Source organism: Vicia villosa, unplaced genomic scaffold (genome assembly GCF_029867415.1).
Source record: "Vicia villosa cultivar HV-30 ecotype Madison, WI unplaced genomic scaffold, Vvil1.0 ctg.000968F_1_1, whole genome shotgun sequence".
NCBI lineage: Eukaryota > Viridiplantae > Streptophyta > Magnoliopsida > Fabales > Fabaceae > Vicia > Vicia villosa.
Window position 1 is genome coordinate 213,029 of NW_026705435.1, and position 24,270 is coordinate 237,298.

The 24,270-nt window shown below is 34.7% G+C and overlaps 2 protein-coding genes and 2 long non-coding RNA genes across 14 annotated transcripts; 2 read left to right on the forward strand and 2 right to left on the reverse strand.

Moving 5' to 3' along the window:
- Positions 1–1,799: 1,799 nt before the first annotated feature.
- On the reverse strand, positions 1,800–3,816 carry LOC131632603 (uncharacterized). Its single transcript, XR_009293051.1, has 3 exons — positions 3,685–3,816; positions 3,527–3,606; positions 1,800–2,043 (listed from the first exon to the last, which is right to left on the reverse strand). It is a non-coding gene; the product is annotated as an uncharacterized LOC131632603 (long non-coding RNA).
- Positions 3,817–6,718: 2,902 nt separating this feature from the next.
- LOC131632594 (uncharacterized) lies at positions 6,719–8,820 on the reverse strand. The gene is made up of 3 exons (XR_009293050.1): positions 8,681–8,820; positions 8,523–8,602; positions 6,719–7,033 (listed from the first exon to the last, which is right to left on the reverse strand). It is a non-coding gene; the product is annotated as an uncharacterized LOC131632594 (long non-coding RNA).
- A 3,603-nt stretch (positions 8,821–12,423) lies between these two features.
- LOC131632598 (probable cyclic nucleotide-gated ion channel 16) lies at positions 12,424–15,489 on the forward strand. The gene is made up of 6 exons (XM_058903336.1): positions 12,424–13,063; positions 13,279–13,491; positions 13,596–13,909; positions 14,012–14,123; positions 14,218–14,454; positions 14,567–15,489. Exons 1-6 carry the CDS (start codon positions 12,611–12,613, stop codon positions 15,302–15,304), a joined length of 2,067 nt encoding a protein of 688 aa, XP_058759319.1. The 5' UTR covers positions 12,424–12,610; the 3' UTR covers positions 15,305–15,489.
- Positions 15,490–15,977: 488 nt separating this feature from the next.
- On the forward strand, positions 15,978–20,131 carry LOC131632599 (ACT domain-containing protein ACR3-like). 11 transcript variants are annotated; one of them, XM_058903346.1, is made up of 8 exons: positions 15,978–16,137; positions 16,702–16,802; positions 17,782–17,827; positions 18,000–18,114; positions 18,469–18,536; positions 18,661–19,281; positions 19,386–19,490; positions 19,597–20,131. In XM_058903346.1, exons 2-8 carry the CDS (start codon positions 16,732–16,734, stop codon positions 19,915–19,917), a joined length of 1,347 nt encoding a protein of 448 aa, XP_058759329.1. In that variant the 5' UTR covers positions 15,978–16,137; positions 16,702–16,731; the 3' UTR covers positions 19,918–20,131. The 11 variants fall into 11 exon arrangements, with proteins under 11 accessions (XP_058759329.1, XP_058759331.1, XP_058759324.1 ...); XM_058903348.1 differs by having other exon boundaries at positions 16,714–16,802; XM_058903341.1 differs by having other exon boundaries at positions 15,989–16,349.
- Positions 20,132–24,270: the final 4,139 nt, after the last annotated feature.

The following is a 24,270-nucleotide window of genomic DNA, read 5'->3' on the forward strand; positions in this document are numbered from 1 at the left end:
GCCAATTAGGCATTCAAACTTAGCAAAGCCTAATTAGCAAAGCCTCAGACTTAAATTTTAAATTTTTTAATAGACAAGACTCAGACTTAGCAAAGCCTAATTAAGCCCAACTTATTCTTACCCTTACTCTAAATGAGTGCATCGTTAGCATTTTTCTTAAAATTATTATCTTCTCGTAATGAATTATAATTCTACAATTTTTCTTCTATTTTTTCCTTTAAAATCTTTTAGATTAAACTTGATGTTTTAGCCTTACCACTATTAATTTTTTTTGGCTTAATTGTAATTTTAGTCCCTCTATTTTGTCTTTTTCTTGATTTTGATCTCTCTATTTTAAAAATTACTATTTTAGTCTTCTTTTTAAGTTTTCTGTGCAATTTTCGTCCCCCTATTTTACTTTTTCCTACAAAATTAGTCCCTATCTTTTCCCCTTTTCAACAGAAAACTCAAAAGGGAATCAAAATTGTGGTTTTAAAAATAAAAGGAACAAAATCGAAAAAATGCTAAAATAAATGGACCAAATTTACAATTAAGTCTTTTTTTTCTAACTCAACCACTGAACTTTTTTTATTTCTCTTTATAACCAGTAACTCTAATATTTTTTATTTTAAACTTCTATCACTATTAGTTTATTTTATTTTACTTTATTTATATTATTATATTTTACTCCATATATTTCCCCATTTTCTAAATTATATTGAAAAATATATATTATTATTATTATTTTCGTTAAATATAAATTATCAAATTGTTGTTAGTTTTTTTTGTAAAAAATATAATTAAGATCAAAAAATTTAATTGATATATATTAACCGTGTAAAGATATTTTACACAATCACTGATCACAATGATTGATTTGGTTAAAATATTTGACTTTTATTTTAATTTTCTTTAAAATAATACATTTGAATTATCACGATGTAGAAATTTTTTTCATGTAGCAATTAAACTCTATAAAAAAACAATACCAACATATTATAAAATGTTTTTTTAACATTAATAACCGTTTTGGACCGACTCAATCGTTCTAATTGGCCCAATCCATCCTTTGGCCAAATAGACATTGACCCAATACGCGTTGTCCACAGGCAAGGGCACTCCCCTTCTCTACGGGACAAAACCGACTTCCAACCGAGCATGCGGATATCCCGTGCTCGACAACGACTAGTTCCTCTGGGCAGACTTAACAAGACCTAATCTAGCGATCTCCTACATTCTGGGCCGCGAATAGTGTCCAAGCCCACGAAAATAGGGGATCCGTTCCTAAGAGACCATTATAAATAGCCCTCTACCTCTAGAGGACAAGGTAATTCATTTCTCTCACTCAAAATCTTATACTTTCGGTTGTACCTCCTTGTTCCTTCACTTACTTTGGCATCGGAGTGCCTTGCAGGTACAACCCCCTTTTTTCCTCTCGACCATCACCGAAGATCAAGCCTACCGTTGTTGGCCACCTGTTCAACCGGAAAGAACAGTGGCGCCGTCTTTGGGAAACCGCTAAGTCTCCTCGTTCCTCTTTCTTGCACTTCTTGATCGCTACTCGCGTCATCAAGAACTCAGGAACCAAAAGCTTACACATTTCATTCATCATGGCCGGCAACGGAGAAGATCTCACCACCTGTGACGCTATGTAACACCCCAAATTCTACCCTAAAATATCATGCGAGAAATCAGAGTATTTTAAAAACTATCAACAATGCATTTGAGATATCACATTTACTTCCTATAAACAACTCATAAACAGATACATAGCACTTTAATCTTAGAGAAGCACAAAACAACCTATAACAGCTCTTAGACAAACCAACTTCATTTTAATATGCAGCGGAATCATAACATTCGAATTTATAAACAAATCATCTTATTTAATCGGAAACAACTTCAAACATCATAGTACTTCTCATTATCCAATTTGGAACTCAACAACTAAAACATGAACAACATAGAAACAACAATATAGACAACCCCCGAGTGCTACGTATCAGAGCGACACACCAACCAGACACGGTGAATCTACAAACTTCCACAGCTATACTTGAGTACCTGCCCATTTCCCATGGTAGGGGAAACATCAGCAGAAGGGGTGAGATATCAAACATTATAAAGGAAAGTATGATAATACATATAGCAAAGATAAAATCATACACAATTCACCACTTCTCAATATAAGCAATTTGCATCACAACAATAATGTTAACTATCAACTATAACAATGTATTCAAGTTTACAAGTATGTCATTCAAGCACATAATAACATATACTTCATAATCACAACGTAAATTAATACAACTATCAACAATGGCAAAACATGGTTCATATATTCCACATATATACATATATCATTAATACATATATATATATCTGCATTCTCATCATATACGTTTCATTTACATATATCACCAAAATCATGTATCAAACATCACCAAATTTAATTATCACATCTCATGCACACATAACAATCACCTAATCACATAATTACATATATTCAAACATCACATAACTCCAATGTAACTCAATGCAAGACATGTGACTCTATGCATGTGGTACCCAATATGGACCCAAAGTTCCACCGCTTCCGATTCATATAGAATCTAGCCACGCTTCAGATCCGGACAAGACCAAAGCCACCAAATGTAAACATATAGTTTACCGCTTTCCGATTCACTCTAGAATCCAAGCCACGCTTGTGTTTCAAAGCAATTCCACCTATGTTTCAAGGCACACTATGATATGAATGTATGTACAATCTCACAAATATATGCAATTAAGATCATCTCTACCATCTTAACTTTCCACATATCACAACAATTCAACCCTATGAATTATCCACCAATTGTACACAACATTCACAACACACACACATCATTCACATATGAGAGGCCAATTAATCAATTACGATTCACACAATCCAATTAACACTAGTAATCATACTATCTCATGTTAATTCTCATTTTTGTCAATTATACATGAACACACATTTTCAACATCAAGCAATTAGTCATTAGAATTAATGCTAACCAACTAACCATAAAGAATCAATATCAAAACAACATCATTGGCATGACAATATATATTTCTCAACATACATATTCAAGACAAAACACAATTACAAACAATTTCTCAAAATACCGTAATTTACCGATAAACCGAATAATTGGTCCAAGTTCAAGTATATTCCAATCACATAGACTTATTGGAATCAATTCAACTAATAATTTAACTATCCAATTAATAATTAAACTATATTAATTTCAATTCAACTATTATATTTCTATTCCATTATTTTCCAATTCTATAACAAAACCCATTATTTCACTATCAATGGTTTACTCACAACAAACATAACAATCTAATACACATAGATTATCAATTGCACACAACTTATCACATTTATATCATCACATTCCAACAATCATCAAATACCCAAAATTGCAACATAGAAGAACATGGATATCAAAGTATAGAATTAAACCCACTATAACATACTATCATACAACCCTTTAGCATGAAAGAACCCCACCCTTACCTTGGCAAATATGAAATCTTTCACCATAGCTCTAAGCTTTTCTCCAAAATAAATCCTTCAAACATAATTTGGAGACACACCTAAAAACCAGTTCGGAAATCAGCTTATCAGACGAACTTAAAATCCTCAAAATCAAAATCGCTCCGGTCAGAACTTACCTCTATGAGTCAGGAACGTTGTGTCAAAACCACGCGACGATCCAACGGTTGGATTGAGAGATACATCTGTTTTGCTAAGGTGACTCAATGCTGAAACTTGCTGCGAAAATGAGGTTTCTTCTAGCTTTTCTCTTCCACCATTGTTCTCTTTCCTTTTGCCTCTTTTCTCTTCTTCCTATCTTTTCCCCCAAATGAAAATAGTAACCTCTAAAACCCTAACCTTCTCTTACTATCTCACTTATGTCAATTGGGCTTAACCCACCAATCCATCCATTATGTTTCTATCACTTAGGCCCATTTAGTTATATCTCTCTAATAACTCAATTAAGTCAAACAACACAAACACTCACATAATTAAATACTTAAATAATTATTATATCACATAATAACTAAATAAATAAGTTATTATTAAAAACACCAAACAATATAATTACTAATATAATTAATAAAAATATTAATAAAAATCGGGATGTTACAACTCTCCCCCACTTAGAATATTTTCGTCCTCGAAAATACCATCGACACAACCATCTCATCTCCAAAACTACACTTACTCTCCCCAGAATCACACGAACACAAAGGCGTTCCACACCTTCGACCATACAAAGCTTCAAAATACAAGCTCTCAAAAGATCCTCAAGTTACTGAATCGTCTTCTCCGTTTGACCATCAGCTTGCGGATGATAAACAAAACTCAAACACAACTTAATAATCAAAGTACTCTACAAAACTTTCCAAAATCTAGAAGTAAACTTCGGATCTCTATCAGAAACAACACTCGATGGAATACCATGCCAACTCACAATCTTTTCAAAATACAACTTTGCAACTCTCTCCATCGGATAATCCCTGCTTATCGGAATAGAGTGAGCAAAATTCGTCAATCCATCTACAATGACCCAAATTGCCTCACAATTAATCGATTTCCTAGAAAAACCCAAAACAAATCCATAGAAATGCTATCCCACTTCCACTCAGGAATGGACAACGGTTGCATCAAACCAGACGGTTTCTGATGTTCAATCTTTGACTTCTGACAAGTCAAACACGAATACACAAATTCCGCAATATCCTTCTTCATACCTCGCCACAAAAATAACTTTCTCAAGTCTTGATACATCTTAGTAGCACCAGGATAATTACTCAACCACTTTGATGCCCTTCATCCCAGAAATTCTCTTTTTCAAATCCGAAACATCTGGAATACAAATTCAATCACGACATCTCATGACACCGTTCTCGTCAATCCGAAAATTATCACCTTATCCTCAATCAATCAATTTCATCTTGTCAACCAATTTCAAATCCGATTTCTGACCTTCTCTAATCTCATCAAGAATACCACAAGTAAGCTTCAACATACCAAACTCAAATCTCGAAATTATTCCAACAACTCCAATTCTTGAATCATTAACATAGACATATGCAATTATTTCCTACTCAATGCATTGGCTACAACGTTCGCTTTTCCCGGATGATAATTCAAAGCAAAATCCTAGTCCTTCAAGAACTCCAACCACCTTCTCTGTCTCATATTCAACTCTTTCTGATCAAGCAAATACTTCAAACTCTTGTAGTCACTATACACATCGAATCTCGATCCAAATAAGTATTGCCTTCAAAGTTTTAAAACAAAAACAACGGCGGCCAACTCAAAATCTTGCGTCAGATAATTTCTCTCATGAATCTTAAGTTGCTTTGGAGCATAACCTACAACTTGTCCTTTTTGTTTCAACATAAAGCCTTGCAAAACCTTCCTTCTTCTTAACCAACAAAAACATATGCACCTCTAGACGACACACTCGAACGAATCAACCTCTCCTCAAACAAATCTTCAAGTTGACTCTTCAACTCTTTCAACATCATAAGCAGACATCCTATATGGAGTCCTCGATACAAGACTAGTTCCAGGAACTAAATCGATCGAAAACTCAACTTTTCTTTCTGACGGTAAATCACTTACATCTTCAGGAAACACTTATGCAAATGCGCCAACTATCGATAATCCCCCAATCGTTATTTCCTCATGAACATCCAAAGTTGCAAACAACCTAAACAACATCGCACCATCTTGCACAGACTTATTCACTTCCAATATTATCAAGCTGGTAAGACAAGTCTATCTCATTCCAATACGATTCCGTCTACTATCAACAAGAGATTAAGGGTGATCAGTTCCTCAATTTGTCAATAGATAGCCGACAACCATAATGGTAGCGTAAACCATCGTTACTTAACTGCAATAGAATCCTTTACGTCACCAAAAGTACCATACTTCATTAACTCCCAAAATCATCTGAACATGCTAACACACACCTTGTGATAACATTAGAACATAATTCCTTTACACCACTATCAACACTTTTTATTCTTGGAATCATACTCGTCCCTTCGCATTTCTAACTCCGACTTGAACGTTCCAACAACTTCGACAACTTTTCCAATCTCTTGCCAAGGATCCCTTGACAAGGTCTACCGTAATTCGTCGCTTAATAATTATTCTTACGTCAACATCCTACGCAACGGTTACTTAAACTGATAACTTCACAGTCCACCAATAATGCTGAATATGACAACTTCCTAAATTCCATCTTATAACAATTGTCCTTATTCCAAGACGTTCCGACTTGTTAAACAACCAAAATCTTAAATCCATGTTACCTTCGAATTCGGAAACCAACAAACTTCTACATTGCTTGCTCTGTCTCCTTAAGAAATATATTGCACCAAAAACTTACAACTGAAACATATCCAAGAAGCACAGCTTCTTCCCTACTTCGCTCAAACTAACCCTGCAACAAAACGAACAAGTACCAACAGTGTTTCACACACATGTCGCGTACTAAGGAATAAAACACTAACATCATTCAACTGTCACACAACTCAACTGACTCGACAACATGGCCGGACGGACCGACCTGCTCTGATACCACTAATGTAACACCCCAAATCTACCCTAAAATATCATGCGAGAAATCAGAGTATTTTAAAAACTATCAACAATGCATTTGAGATATCACATTTACTTCCTATAAACAACTCATAAACAGATACATAGCACTTTAATCTTAGAGAAGCACAAAACAACCTATAACAGCTCTTAGACAAACCAACTTCATTTTAATATGCAGCGGAATCATAACATTCGAATTTATAAACAAATCATCTTATTTAATCGGAAACAACTTCAAACATCATAGTACTTCTCATTATCCAATTTGGAACTCAACAACTAAAACATGAACAACATAGAAACAACAATATAGACAACCCCCGAGTGCTACGTATCAGAGCGACACACCAACCAGACACGGTGAATCTACAAACTTCCACAGCTATACTTGAGTACCTGCCCATTTCCCATGGTAGGGGAAACATCAGCAGAAGGGGTGAGATATCAAACATTATAAAGGAAAGTATGATAATACATATAGCAAAGATAAAATCATACACAATTCACCACTTCTCAATATAAGCAATTTGCATCACAACAATAATGTTAACTATCAACTATAACAATGTATTCAAGTTTACAAGTATGTCATTCAAGCACATAATAACATATACTTCATAATCACAACGTAAATTAATACAACTATCAACAATGGCAAAACATGGTTCATATATTCCACATATATACATATATCATTAATACATATATATATATATATATCTGCATTCTCATCATATACGTTTCATTTACATATATCACCAAAATCATGTATCAAACATCACCAAATTTAATTATCACATCTCATGCACACATAACAATCACCTAATCACATAATTACATATATTCAAACATCACATAACTCCAATGTAACTCAATGCAAGACATGTGACTCTATGCATGTGGTACCCAATATGGACCCAAAGTTCCACCGCTTCCGATTCATATAGAATCTAGCCACGCTTCAGATCCGGACAAGACCAAAGCCACCAAATGTAAACATATAGTTTACCGCTTTCCGATTCACTCTAGAATCCAAGCCACGCTTGTGTTTCAAAGCAATTCCACCTATGTTTCAAGGCACACTATGATATGAATGTATGTACAATCTCACAAATATATGCAATTAAGATCATCTCTACCATCTTAACTTTCCACATATCACAACAATTCAACCCTATGAATTATCCACCAATTGTACACAACATTCACAACACACACACATCATTCACATATGAGAGGCCAATTAATCAATTACGATTCACACAATCCAATTAACACTAGTAATCATACTATCTCATGTTAATTCTCATTTTTGTCAATTATACATGAACACACATTTTCAACATCAAGCAATTAGTCATTAGAATTAATGCTAACCAACTAACCATAAAGAATCAATATCAAAACAACATCATTGGCATGACAATATATATTTCTCAACATACATATTCAAGACAAAACACAATTACAAACAATTTCTCAAAATACCGTAATTTACCGATAAACCGAATAATTGGTCCAAGTTCAAGTATATTCCAATCACATAGACTTATTGGAATCAATTCAACTAATAATTTAACTATCCAATTAATAATTAAACTATATTAATTTCAATTCAACTATTATATTTCTATTCCATTATTTTCCAATTCTATAACAAAACCCATTATTTCACTATCAATGGTTTACTCACAACAAACATAACAATCTAATACACATAGATTATCAATTGCACACAACTTATCACATTTATATCATCACATTCCAACAATCATCAAATACCCAAAATTGCAACATAGAAGAACATGGATATCAAAGTATAGAATTAAACCCACTATAACATACTATCATACAACCCTTTAGCATGAAAGAACCCCACCCTTACCTTGGCAAATATGAAATCTTTCACCATAGCTCTAAGCTTTTCTCCAAAATAAATCCTTCAAACATAATTTGGAGACACACCTAAAAACCAGTTCGGAAATCAGCTTATCAGACGAACTTAAAATCCTCAAAATCAAAATCGCTCCGGTCAGAACTTACCTCTATGAGTCAGGAACGTTGTGTCAAAACCACGCGACGATCCAACGGTTGGATTGAGAGATACATCTGTTTTGCTAAGGTGACTCAATGCTGAAACTTGCTGCGAAAATGAGGTTTCTTCTAGCTTTTCTCTTCCACCATTGTTCTCTTTCCTTTTGCCTCTTTTCTCTTCTTCCTATCTTTTCCCCCAAATGAAAATAGTAACCTCTAAAACCCTAACCTTCTCTTACTATCTCACTTATGTCAATTGGGCTTAACCCACCAATCCATCCATTATGTTTCTATCACTTAGGCCCATTTAGTTATATCTCTCTAATAACTCAATTAAGTCAAACAACACAAACACTCACATAATTAAATACTTAAATAATTATTATATCACATAATAACTAAATAAATAAGTTATTATTAAAAACACCAAACAATATAATTACTAATATAATTAATAAAAATATTAATAAAAATCGGGATGTTACACGCTACGCTGCTAGGAAAAGACGAGGTTGGATTCATCATACCTCCCAACAACACCGTCTCCCAGCTACGTGACGGTCACACAGCATCCCCTTAATCGGAAGACGGTCGCGACAACGCCACCTTCCATCACGGAGAGACTAGCGGAAAGGAACAAGAAGCCTTTCTTGAAAACCCTTTCTTGGCAACGGAGCCAACCCCGGCCGATCCAAAAATGGCCACCATTTTCGCCGCTCTGAATCAGACGACGCTCTGATCCGGCAGCAGAATGACCGGATTGGAGCCTTGGAGCATCAGCACCACTCCAGCAGAGACCGGCGTCCCAAGCCCGACGCTTCAGCGACTAAGAAAAGACAACACTCTCTGTCAAGAAGAGACCAGCCTTCCACTATAGCCAAGAGAAGCAAAGAAGATCATCGCTCTCGTCAGCGCTCACCCTCTCCATGTTCAAAAAGACGATCAAGATCGTCGTCCCCGAAACTGACGGATCACCGCCGCCATCACAAACGAAGTCGCAGCCGTTCTCCGACTCCGATCCCCAGTGACAAGGAGGAAGAGCGTCACGGTCCCTTATCTCGAGCCATACTGGAGGCTCCCTTACCCACTAGAAGCTCCCTTACCTGCAAAAATACCTATTCTCTAATCTCCTTCAACGCTTCTTCTTCTTCAACCTTTTTAATTTCAATCCCCTTCAACCTTTCCTTCAATACCTTACAAAAAAAATTAACATAAAATTAATAATAGAAAATATTACAACATTGAAAAATATTAATAAAACGAAATTGTCAAAAAAAAATTGAATCAAACTTACCTTGATACAAGATTTGAAGTTATTTGAATGAAAAAATGGAAGAGAAGCAAGAAATTGTAATGGAAGAGAAGAGAGGAAAAAAATCTGAAGATAAGTGTTATGTAGAAAGAGAACGAATCGGCAATTATATAAGCCAAATAGTGACGTGATATTCACGTCACAAAAAACTAACGGTAACATCATTCAATGCGCCTGCCTGGAAAGCCTGCCACCAATCACTTCTTATTTTCCCTCTTAAATTTTGCGACGTGTTTAACGCGTCACAACTAATTTTTTGAAATTTTGAATATTCCCCCATTTGAATCGTTACAACATTTTTTATTTTTTAATTTTACTTTTTGGTAGTGACGTGTTTCCTAAGTCGCAACATTTTTTCAAAAATCAGCGTCTGACTCCTACAGACTTTAGATTATTTATATTATTTAGTGGTAGTGACGTGATTATCACGTCGCAACAGCCAATTTTTTGACACGTGATAATCAGGTCACAAAAATACTTCGCAGGGGTGCTTTATTTTTGTAGTGTCCTTCTTACTACTGACGAGTCTAGGTGACAAAAAAAATGCTGAATTTGTTTTGGTGGGGGTCAAACAAGCAAAACAGAAAATAAATAAACTAGTTAAGGTGTGGAAAATTTCCATTCAAGAGGAACACGGTGGAATTGGTTTCAAAAACATGCAAGGCTTCAATTTTGCAAGGTTGGAGCCTAGAAACCAACCAAGATAATATCGTTGCTCGAGTATTTAAAGCTAGATATTTCCCAATGGGGAATTTTGTGAGCACAAGCCTGGGTCATAACTCGAGTTTTGTCTGGTGTAGCATCCACGTTTCACAGGTAGTGTTCAGAGAAGAACTTAGATAGAGAGTAAGGGATGGATCAACGATAAAGGTCTGGTCTGATTCATGGCATCATGATAATGAAAATGGTACAATCAAGAGTCCAGTGGTTATGCGGACCGAAACATATGTGAGTAAATAATCTTATAGACCCTGTCAATAACACATGGAAACACGACATATCAACCATATGTTCAATCAAAGGGGCACACAACAAATATATGCTTTATCAATCATAGAAGAAGTAACAAGAGACAAACGATTTTGGCGTTTCACTCCTCACGATGATTATAGTGTGAGCTCAGCTTATTAGTACATCATGGAGGACATAACGGAGAACAACAACATGCATTCTGATGGGAATTGGAAGCAGCTTTGGAACATCAAAATTCCCTAAAAGGTGAAAGTGTTTCTACGGAGGGATGTACGCGGGTGTCTTCCAACACGAAACTGACTGCAAAGTCGATGGGTGCAGTGTGGAGATCGATGTGTGTTATGCGAGAGATCTTATGAAAATGACTGGCATTTTTTCTTCGAGTGTGATAAAGTGAAATTGGTCTGAGAAGCAGCGGGTCTGTAAAATATCATTAACATTAAGTTGGAAGTGGTAGGTGATTTTATGGATTTATTTTTCTAGCTCACTGAACAATTAACAAATAACTAAACACTCTTTTTTGTTATGACCCTATGAGGTATATGGAAGAGGGGGAATGAAAAGCTATGGAATGATTCCAGGGGAATGCATGCATGATAGTGTACATGGCATGTGGATCGCTTCTACAATGGCAACAAACTCGCAACAAAGGAGACACCCGGAATCATACCACACATCAAGGAACAAGGTTGTTATTGAGTAGAAATGTGTCTCAGAGGGCAGCACGACGAATACATAAAATCTAAGACAATTTGGTATCGAGGATTACCAAAACCTCATGAGGCGGAAACGAAGGGACTAAACAAAGCGGTCAAATGGCTAGGCATCATAGGACTATCTAACGTGTCTATGGAACTTGACTGCAAGCAAGTGGTTGACGACATTGTTAGAAGTTTCAAAACCAACACCACTTTTGGCGCTGTCATGGAGATTTGTAAAATTTCTCTTAGGCTATGTTTGAGAGTTTGGAGGGAAAGAGAGGGGAGGGCTTTGGAAAATAGGAAGAATTGGGTGAAATGAATAGAAAGATTTTGGAGGGTTTGATTTTATTTATAACACCAAAAACCCCATAAAATGGGGGAACTCAAAAATTGTATTGAATGAGGGTTTTGGAGAGCTTGAATAAAATTTCCAAATATCTTTTAGGTTGTTATAATATTATGAAAATTAAAAATTTAGTAATGTTAACAACTCTTTTATCATTTTAAACAAAATCATATTTTCAAAAAATGTCAAATATTTTTCTATATTTTTTTAAAATTTTATTTTCGAAAGTCTTCTCCTCGCCTTCAAACTCCCAAACAACACCTTAGTTTCTATAAAAAAAAAAAAAAAAAACTTTAGGATAAGTTTAATTAGGATATAGTCAAACAATGTTGCCCACATGTTAGTCTCTATGTAGAAATTTTTTAATAAAAAGATATTGATTATATAATGAATGCATTTAAAAAAAGTTACCACAATATATAGCTCTCATTCCTAACTTAACGTTGAACCAGAAGCTAGTGTGCAAATTTTTTTGCAACCTTTTCCATTCTCTTCCCTCTTTGGTCTCCATGAATTTTGCAGCAACCGTGAACATTCCATTGCACCTTTTCCGGTGATTAGAATCATGCATGGTAAAAACCAATAAATTAAGTAATCACAAATAAAAAATGAATAGAGAAATACAACAATTCCCAGTCTCATCTTCATCACATTTCCACCAACGTTTTCCAAAATCATTCTCTCTTCGTAGAAAAGTGCCATGGTGGTACCAAATACAACATCCACGTTCACCTTTCCTTGCAAAATGGAACGTAATATTCCTCTACTCCTGCCTCTTTGCTCTCTTTCTAGACCCTCTTTATTTCTATATTCCCATCACAGGAGACAAAGCATGCTTGGAAACCGATTTAGTCCTCGGTGTTTTCGTCACGCTATTACGTACCGTCGCTGATCTCTTCTTCTTCTTTCATATAATTCTTAAGTTTCGCACCGCGTTCAATTCTCCTACCTCTCGCGTATATGGCCGCAAAGAGCTTATCACCGATCCCGGTATGATTACCCGTCGATACCTCAGGCATGATTTCATCATTGACCTTCTTGCCTGCCTTCCTTTGCCTCAGGTTAGTTGGTGATATTAAGCCATTTATAGTAGCTGTAATTCAGTTAGTTATTAAGGGTTTGGTTTGTTTTGTTACTTGAATCTCAAGTAATCCACCTTGTTATATTTTATCTATAGTTAACTATAACATTGAAATAAGATCAATATGCAATGTAACATAATAACCTCAAACAACATTTAGTTGTAACATTTGAATATGTGATGCTTAAATTTCAGATAGTTATTTGGATTGTGATTCCTGCAACAAAAAACTCGACCGCAGCTCATTCGAACCACACACTATCCCTAATAGTACTAATTCAGTACATTCCAAGACTGTTTCAGATTTTTCCTTTACAACGCAGAATCTTGAAGACTAGTGGGCTTATAGCGAAAACTGCTTTGGCAGGTGCATTGTACAATCTCGGTTTCTACATGCTCGCCAGCCATGTAATTAATCAACAGTTTCAAAATTAGCAATAGAAATCAAATTTATATAGTTTTGATAATAGGTAACTTGTGTGTTAAGTTATGTGTTGTGTTTGTCAGTGCAGGTTTTAGGAGCAACGTGGTATGTGACGTCGATTCAGAGACAATACGAGTGTTGGAGAATAATGTGCAAGAAGGAAATGAACAGAACACATTCACCTTCTTGTAATCCTTCTTTTCTTGATTGTAATACTCTTAATACCCGCGAGCGACAGGTTTGGTTTAGACGCACTCGAGTCCTCTCTGCTTGCGATGCACTCAATGATAGAAACCACTTTCAGTTCGGAATGTTTGCTGATGCTTTTACTGATCATGTCTCTTCCTCGCGATTCTTTCAAAAGTATTTTTATTGCCTCTGGTGGGGTTTGAAAAATCTCAGGTAATTTGATGTCATAACTTAGTGCAAATTTGCGAGTTTTTCTTAATTTATTAAGCAGTCACTTCATAACTCATTCTTGAAAATGATTTTGATAATTTGCAGTTCATATGGACAAAATCTTCAAACTAGTACTTACAGCGGCGAAACGTTATTTTCAAGTTTCATATGCATAGCAGGCCTTATCCTCTTTGCACATCTCATTGGTAACATGCAGGTATTGTAAGAAAATTTGAAAAGTAACCTATAGTTTTTTACCATAAAGTACTTATAATGTTTCTTGATTTGATTTTATTTACATGAAATTAAAGAATTATCTGCAATCTTCAACTGCAAGACTTGAAGAGTGGAGACTTAAACAAAAAGATACAGAAGAATGGATGAATCATCGCCAACTTCCACCAGAGCTACAAGAACGTGTTCGTCGTTTTGTTCAGTACAAATGGCTTGCCACGAGAGGTGTTGACGAAGAAGCCATTTTGAAAGCCTTGCCTATCGATCTTCGCCGCCAGATTCAGAGGCATCTCTGTCTTGACATTGTTCGCCGAGTAAGTCTATTGTTATCAGTTCAAAGTTTGTATACATCATCTTACTTGGCCGATGAGAACAACTAACTTTTATAGTTAATCAATCCGTCAAATTAATAGTTATCGTGTTCAGGTACCGTTTTTTGGCCAAATGGATGATCAACTTCTCGATGCTATATGCGAACGTCTAGTTTCATCGCTGAACACGAAAAATTCATATCTAGCTAGAGAAGGTGATCCAGTTCGAGAGATGCTTTTCATCATCCGAGGAAGTATAGAGAGTTCTACAACAGACGGTGGTAGATCAGGATTCTTCAATTCAATCACCCTAAAACCAGGTGACTTCTGCGGTGAAGAATTGCTAACATGGGCTTTAACGCCCGACCCTAGTCTTAACCTTCCAGATTCAACAAGAACTGTCAAGACAATAACCGAAGTAGAAGCATTTGCACTTCGAGCAGACGATCTCAAATTCGTGTCGAGCCAATTTAAGCGTCTGCACAGCAAGAAACTGCAGCACGCTTTCAGATACTATTCGCATCAATGGAGAGCTTGGGGTGCGTCGTTTATACAAGCCGCTTGGAGGCGTCACCGGAAGAGAGAACTGGCAATGGAGTTGATGGAAAAGGAGAATCTGTATTATGAAAATGTTATGGAGATTGAGGGTTATGAAGGGAGTGGCGCAGGAGAGAGTTCTAATGCTAATCAGGGACAGAATTTCGGTGCTACATTTTTGGCTTCGAGATTCGCTGCAAACACAAAGAAAGGCGCAGTTAAGAAGGTTACAATAATCCCTGATGATACCAGTTTGAAAATGCCTAAGATGTTCAAGCCAACTGAGCCTGATTTCTCAACATTTCAAGAAGATTAATTGATTAATTAGATCAAGTCTCATGAGCCAAAAGCAATTATTGGTTTGTGTTTCTTAATTTGTAATTGTATCTAACTAACTAGTTGTATTGTACAATAGTGTATCAAAGTTATATATTACATATTAAAGAAACTTTGTAACATATCTTTGTCAATCCCTAAACATAGTCATAAAATGAAAAAATTTCTGTTTGTTCTTCAAAAATTGGAGCATGTGATTGGTTATGTATTTCATATGATAGTCACACCTTGGCAACTTCTATAGAGTACTATAGTACCGTATAAGTATAAATACAGCCGTCTTAAGTTTTTGGAAATTCTGTATAAATTAGTCACAAACTCATAGTTTAACCGACAAACAAATAGAGGTTCTATTTAATCACAGGTTAATTAACTGCAACAAACATTTGACAAGATCCTATTTACCTGTAACAAATTTTAGGCCACTTATAGTAACCAGTCTTGCACGCGTTCAAAGACGATTCTGATTCTGCAATATGTTACGTCCTTCCAACGAATACGACAACACCCAACTCACATGCTGCTACACAACCGCAGAGACATCACAATCCTAAAAAAACAAAAAAGTATTATGTTTTATGGTCAGTGGTCACCTATTCTTTTTAATGTTATTATTGACTCAATAATGGTTTTCTAGCATCAACCCCACGCCCTCACCACTAAACAACATTAATTTTTTTTCTTTTGCTCAAAGGTGAGAGAGAGAGAGAGAGGGAAGAAAAACAAACTACACAAGAGACAGAGAGACCGTGTTGAACTGAGTGGTATTCCAACGTCGAAAGCAGATAGAGAATCTGCACCCGAGACACAGAGGTTTCTTTTTTCATCTGACAAAACAAATTTGACAGCTGTATGTACATAAACCTTGTACGGTTAGTGGGGTTGGAACATTGCAATTTGCAACAACCTATGTTATATGTTTCTTCAACTCCTTGTTGTTCAGAATTTTCATTTTCATTCATATTTTGGAACTTGCTTTTTGTTTTGGAAAGTCTTCTATTTCTATCTTCTTCAGTAAAAGACATGTAAGTTTTTCAGTTTACAATATTATAGCTAGAGTTTTGTTTAATGAGTAAAATATGTTCAAGTGGATACAACTATACAAGAACAAAACATTGATTTGAGAGCTTTGAATTTTTAGTGCGTCATAACAGTACAAGCCACTTTTTAATCAATTATAAAAAATTCACCTAACTCATTCTTATTTAAATAATGAAAAAATAAAAATAAAAATTGTATTGAATGTCAACGATTTATTGTATATTCTTGTTGTGCATAATTATTAGAATGTTGCTTTTGTTTTTTTCTTTTTTTATTCTTGATGAATGAGAGGATATAATTATATGGTGTGTTTCTAAGTGGTAACTTTGCTTGAAGAAACTCATTCAGAAGAGAAGGTGTGTTAGAATGAGTGCAGTTTGTTGGCCATATTTTGATCCTGAGTATGAGAATTTCAGCAACAGAATCAACCCTCCAAGGTTTGTTTTTACTATCTTTTCTTTGAATTATGTTTTTGTTTTTGAAGGCAAAGTTAATAGCTTATTTGAAGCTTTTGCTTGATTATATTTTTGAAGTTTTGTTACTTTAATAGGGGTGATAAATGTTATCCACTAATTGCATATCCATAAAAATGTTATCCACTGATTTGTATCATCCCAATCATTATTCAAGCAATCCACTTAACTACATATTAAATTTAATGGATGAGATTCAATCTATTCATTTATAAATTAAATTATAATTCATTCTTTTTTTTAAAAAAAAAATTAATAGTTTATCTTAAATGATAATACAAATTTATTGAATAAAAGCTAAATATAAAGTAATTTTTTAAAATTTATTAAATATTTTAAATATTTTATAGTAAAGTTAACTTACAACATATCACCCATTGTCAAAATCTGATAGCCGCGACCACCGTGTATAGTCCTCGCTAGTATGAAGTTTTCTGCGGGCTGCCACTGTTATTAAGTAATTTATTGTTTTGAAAATAAACTAACTAATTATTTAAAATATAATTTTAATTATTAGTAAATAATTATTTTAAGAGATTTAATAATATTTTTTGAGGCATTATTAATTTAATAATTAAAATTGTTATATTATTCATTTTTTTAAATCATAAAAATGAATAAATAAATGGATGGATAAATACTCATTGGAGACGGTTTAATGATTTCTGTGTTTAATGAATTTAGTCAAATTTAAAAAAAAAAAATTAGTGGTTAAATTGGATTTAACGTTTTTTAATATATTAAATAAAGTTCTAATTTTTTTAAAATTAATTATTATACCATAAAATCATTACCATTTGATTATTTTTTAAGGGATTTAATATTTAATTTTTATCGAATATAGTTTACGATTTGAAGATGGTAAAATTTTGATATTTTTAATTTTTTTTATTGTTTTAACTGAAATTTGATTTTTTTTTTTTTTAATTTGCACTTTTCACAGGGTAACAGTGGACAATGCTAGTTGCCGTAACTGTACACTAATCAAGGTATTATTTCTCAAAACCTTAACAATTTTCTAATGTTTTAGGTTTTTCACAAATTATACTCAATTTTCAAACTTATAGGTTCAATGATCATTGTTTTTCAATGTTTGCTGAAGAGTTAGTATATGCAATTTTCTACTGATACATTTTAATTGTACATTTATAACAATTGCAGTTTGATAGTGTTAACAAACCTGGAATTCTGCTGGAAGTTGTGCAAATTTTGACAGACCTTGATTTTATAATTACCAAAGCTTACATATCTTCTGATGGGGGATGGTTCATGGATGGTATGTTCCTGATTAATTGTACTTTCATTCCAAATGAATTTGCTACTAAGATATGTGTAGGTAATCTAGCAGTGACACCTCTGAAAAAATGTGTCTGTGTCCGTGTCCGACACTTACACTGACATTTATAATTACGTTTAATTTATTCATTTTTTTCAAATTATTACGGGTGGTGTTGACCTGTAGTCAGTGTTGGTGTTGTGTTTCGGTGTTGTGTTTTTTCAGTGTCTATGCTTATGTTATTAGCCTAGTTACAAGTATGAGTATCAAGTAATTCCTATTCGTGTTGAGTATGATTCATAACGCGGCACGATTCAGGGGTAGTATTTTACTTGTTCACTGAATGATATGCAGTATTTCATGTCACGGATCAGCACGGAAAAAAGATAACAGATGACAAAACCATTGACCTCATTGAAAAGGTATATATAAATCTGATATATTCTTATATTAAGATATGGTTTCTATTTAGCCACCATGTGACAGACTCAAAATCAATTTTGCAAGGGAATAATTGCTATCTGTTAACAGTTTTTCATCGAATAGGCTCTAGGACCGAAAAGCCAGAGTAAAGAAGGAGTGAAGAATTGGGCAGGAAAACGGGTTGGGGTGCATTCGGTCGGTGATCATATAGCTATTGAGCTGATCGGGAGAGACCGCCCCGGTCTCTTGTCTGAGATATCAGCTGTCCTTGCAAGCCTCCATTTTAACGTTACCGTAGCTGAAGTTTGGACTCATAACAGGAGAATAGCTTGCGTCCTTTATGTCAATGACGGTACAAGACAAGCCGTGGATGATCCAAAAAGATTGTCTGTTGTTGAGGAGCAGCTCAATAACATCTTACGCGGATGTGAGGACGGTGATAAAGTTGCTAGTAGAACTAGTCTCTCCATGAGTTTCACCCATATCGATAGACGGCTCCATCAAATGCTGTTTGCTGATCGGGATTATGAAAGTTCTGGAGTAACGACGACAGAAAGTGAATGTCCTCCCTCTTTCCGGCCAAAAATAACAATAGAATGTTGCAAGGAAAAAGGCTACTCAGTGGTTAGTGTCAGGTGCAAAGATCGCGCAAAACTCATGTTTGACATTGTTTGCACTCTTACTGATATGGAATATGTTGTTTCCCATGCCACAATCTCATCAGACGTCCCTTACGCATCCCAGGTACACCGCATTAATACTCATTTTTGCTTCTTCATTTATCTGTCACACATAGAACTTAAATGGTTCAAATATGTGGACTAAAACTGTTGATCTTTTACCTTCAGGAATATTTTATTCGACACATGGACGGATGCACGCTTGATACAGAAGGAGAGAAAGAAAGGGTCATCAAATGCATCGGAGCTGCTATTCAAAGAAGAGTAAGCGAGGTAACTTACGGATTTAAACCGATTTCTGCTAGCAACTCTTCCGCATTATGTTAAAGAACTTGATTTTTTTTGTTCTAAAGTTTTCTCGGGTAATCTTTGTTCACAGGGTGTAAGCTTAGAATTGTGTGCAAAGGATAGAGTGGGATTGCTATCTGAAGTAACAAGGATTCTAAGGGAGAATGGCCTGACAGTATGTAGGGCAGGTATATCAACTAGAGGGGAGCAAGCACTGAATGTGTTCTATGTGAGGGATGTATCAGGGAACTCAGTGGACATGAAAACTATAGAAGCGCTTCGTAAAGAAATAGGCAAGACAATGATGGTGGATGTTAAGAAGGTACCAACATATGACAAAGAACCAGAGACAAAAGGATGGGCTAAAACTAGCTTCTTCTTTGGTAACTTGTTGGAAAGGTTCTTGGCTTAACAATCATGCATGTAGGTTTGGTTATTTTATTAATAAAGAGGCATCAAGATGTATAGAAGAATAAATTTGTTTGTCTCAAACATAGGCAGTGCTTCGAATTTGGCACCTTTTCATATCAGAATAATGCTTGTGACTTATATTTCGCCTTCTATATCTTCCTGTTTCTGATTAAAAATTTTATAGCCCTGTTTGTGTCATTGAATTATTATTTTTTCTTTGTAGAGAGTGAAATTAGTTAGACATCTTGGTTGTGCGTGCGTGTCCGGGTGTTCGATAAAAAATAGTTGCATAGAAACAAACATAACATGTCACTTTACAAATAACAATCACTATTACTCCATGATTTCAATTAAAAAAAATTAAATTTAAAATAAATTTAAAACTTTTTCCTTTTCTTATTGGTTGTTTCTATGAATATGAATATAAGTGTGTTTCTATGCAAGTATTTCTCGGTTTCCGATACGTGTTAGCTGTTTGATACTTGTCTAAACACTCGCATGACACACATTCTATGTGTGATACACATGTAAGATAGGATGGTGGGACAAGCGTCACCAACAATTAAAATTAAAAGAGATTGAGAGACACATAATGGACTTTGCTTGACATTGTTGGTTCTAGTAGATCGGGCCGAACTAACGATGTTCATAATGATCCAATAGGAAAATTCAACTTAGCACCTCCAAAATTAATTCTGACATCCCATGCAGATAATTTGATCAAAATGCCATATGAAAAAAAAAGTTAAATTGTAAAGGTAAAACTGAATATTTCGGATTTTTCAAAACATATCATAATATTTTGGTTTTTTCAAAAAATTCGGTGGAATTCATATGGTTTATATCGACATTTTCAAAAAATTCAATGATTACTCATATGCAATTGGATATTTGAAAATTTCGGTATGTTGGATTTTTTTTAAAAGTTCTAATACAAAAGTTTCAATACAATCCAAATCAATGTGACTTTTTAATTTCGTTTTTACAATGTCATATACGTCTCATATATGTTGTTTCCCATACTCTTGCACCTTTGATACAATTCTCTCTCCAACGGCGAGTAACGGGAGATAATGGATAATCATACTTCGACTTCAACTGAGTCCAATGACTGTTGTTAACAAAAATCAATTGCAATAAGTTTATGTTTATTCGTAAACTTAGATGGAGATAACACAAGTGGGAAGAATGTGATGTTGAGGTTACAAGACAACAAGACCAATGTCACATTGTATCTATAAGTAATATGATAACCCATATTAGGAATTGTTATCCATCTCTCACGCCCTTGAACACCCAAGTTAGAGATTCTTAAAGAACTCCTAACTTTTGAAACTGTGTCATAGAACACATTGAAATTCAAATCACTGTTGTGAAAACTTTATCATCTAACTCCGTACGAACCAAGGACCGTGACTTTTCATCCCATCCAAGTAAATCTCCAATAGTTTGGAAACCACAATTTCCTTCAGTCTCCACATCTGTGATGTCTTCAATATAGTCATGCATGAATAAGAAGTTGAGACAAATATAGGTGTCTTGAAGACTTTCTTGACGATTGACTTAAGGGAGCCTTAATAGATGATCTATTACACTTTAACTTCCTTATGAGGCATCAATATACTCCTAATGTGAAGGATCACATATGATCCCCTGTTACTCTTCTTGCCTCCCTTTTTAGGCTTGAACTTCATGGAAGACAGTCACATATAGTTGTAAATTGATATGCAAGTTTACATACCTTTTTCTTCATCGTTCTCTGATTAACAATATTTAATGTGCTGAATACTTCTTCAACTCTTCACATTCATCATTTTAGTCTAGTTGTTCCTCACTTCCTTCTTCAATCACTTCATACTCTTCAATGTGTAATTTTCTCCAAAATACATGAATGGATTTCAATAGAACATGTTTGAATATGTGCAAGTTCACATACATAAGGTAACTCATGTGTTGTCTTAATGAAGCATCCACGTGCACATTTTTCAACACCAACTCTTTTCATACATTCAAACTCTTTCGCAATGTGATATTTACACTGTCTTGAGACGAAGTCATGCAATCTCGAATAAAAAGGAGTGTTATGTCAATGCCAATGTTCATAATAATTTTTTGAAATGATACTTTAATTTAACCTATATGAAGCTTCGACATTGCGTTTACATCATTCCAACTTCTACATAAATCTCATATACTAGTACTCAACGTGTTTTTGAGTCTCCAATGAGCAGACTTAACCCTATAATATAATATTACAGAAACATTTAATAAATAAAATATTTGTGTAATAATGTTAAACTCATAATAATGTATATACATGTTTGTTGTTGTGTTCCCTGAGTTAGTGACTTGGTTAGTCCACGGAGCAATAAATTTCTCCTTATTCGGTTAACATAATCAACAAAGAAAGGGAGATCAACACATAATAGCTCAAAATTTTGAAATTGTTGCTCATACTCAAACACCCTATTTGAATACATGACTTTATCCTATAGTTCTATCACATGCTTTTATCTATTACCCTCGACAAATTCCCTGCACTTTGAACCTACATTTTTCGCAACATAAAATATAAAGAAGAAGTTGACAGAGAATTGGAAAATAACTACTATGACATTCATTAGGGCAAGTTTCCGATCAATCACCATGACCTTGGTAAACAAATTATCGGATGTGAACAACTCGTTCAACTTCTCCATTTTCCACGAAAATTCCCCTCCCTTTCATGTTAAGAGTAAGCAAATCCAATAGAAAAAGTCAACTCAATTGATTTAACACCAACAATCTCAAGTAGTTGGAGTATGTAACTGCTGGTTTTGTACGTGTAATCAAAGATCAAGATCAGATGAAACATATTCAACAACTTCACTTAATTAGGTTGTATTTAGAATATATCACCCACAACATCTGATTTCTCCCTGTTTTTTGTCCAACACATATACTTCTCTTTATAAATTAATCTCAACAAATGTTGCATTTACGTTGTCATACCCCAAATTTGTCCTACCCTTTCAATTTTATCTGGCTTAGGCTTATGCATTTCATAGTCTCATGTACATACCTCCCATTAGGTCATTAACACAACATGTATCATTAATTAATAAATTCGGCATGGGGTCGAGGATCTTGGAAGCTTAGGGGTTTCGTAATGATGTTGAGGCGCGCATAGCAAATTAAAGTTTGATCCTCCCGGTTATTCTTCAAGCAGGGAATTTGAGAATTAACATTAAAACCAAGGTTTTGAATCTTTCACGCTTCGACTGAGGTTCATTGGATTTTATTTCAAGGTTTGAGTTACAAAAGTTAGGTCACGATGCAAGAGGCGATGTTTGTAAACTCATGTGGTGATCAAGACATTATCGTTGTCCCTAGCGTTTGTTGCATGGCTTGTAAGGCGATTTGGATCTGATTTGAGAGATAAGAGCAAAAATTCATTCCGAGGATAAAGAAGTTTAATCTAGAAGATTCATTCACTGCATTTACATATAGCTCAAGTTCGCATCATTCGTCATTCATTCAAAAATCCACACATATTTACAAATTACAAAAGAAAGTTCTACATCATTTACATCTCAAAGTTCAAATCCACATCGCTTTATCACTGTTGAAAAAGAGAAGAGAAGTATTTGAAGGTGAAATGAAAATGGAGGATTTACAAAAATATACAAAACGGGAACGGTTAACTTTTGTCAACAGTTGACCTTTTGGTCAACTGTTGACCATTGACCAGAACTTTTGACCTTTGACCAAAGACTTAGACTGTTGACCTCTTAATTAACCTAAAAAAACTAATCCTGCTGCCCCATCCAATTCAAAAACATACAATACATGGTTCTATTCAACACACCATATAATTCAACATACACTCCAAAAAAAACCATACAGCAAAGAGATACATCTATCAATTTCCAAAAAAAAAAGTCCTAAGTTCCTCTTCATATTTTCTTCAAGACCACTTCTGTTCAAAACTTCATCTTGCCATTCCATCATCATATTCTCCCACTCCCATCCTGATTCATCTTCGCGCTTTCGCCATGATTGTCATGTGTTCTCGAAACAACGCGCCGTGACAAAACTCATAAATCCTGACCTGCACCAGCAAAGAAAAAACAAATAAGATTGAATCTACATCATTCACAACGTCACTAACATGTATCATACTTTCACTTCGTAAACCTACATCATTCACAACTTCACTAACAGCCATTTCTTAAATAAACCTGCTGCACCATGTACCTGTATATACATAAAAATTCAAGCAGCATCACTACAAGTTCAAAACAAATTCACACTAACAGTTAACTCTACCCAAAACCATACACATTACTAACATACCATACGCATTACTAACATA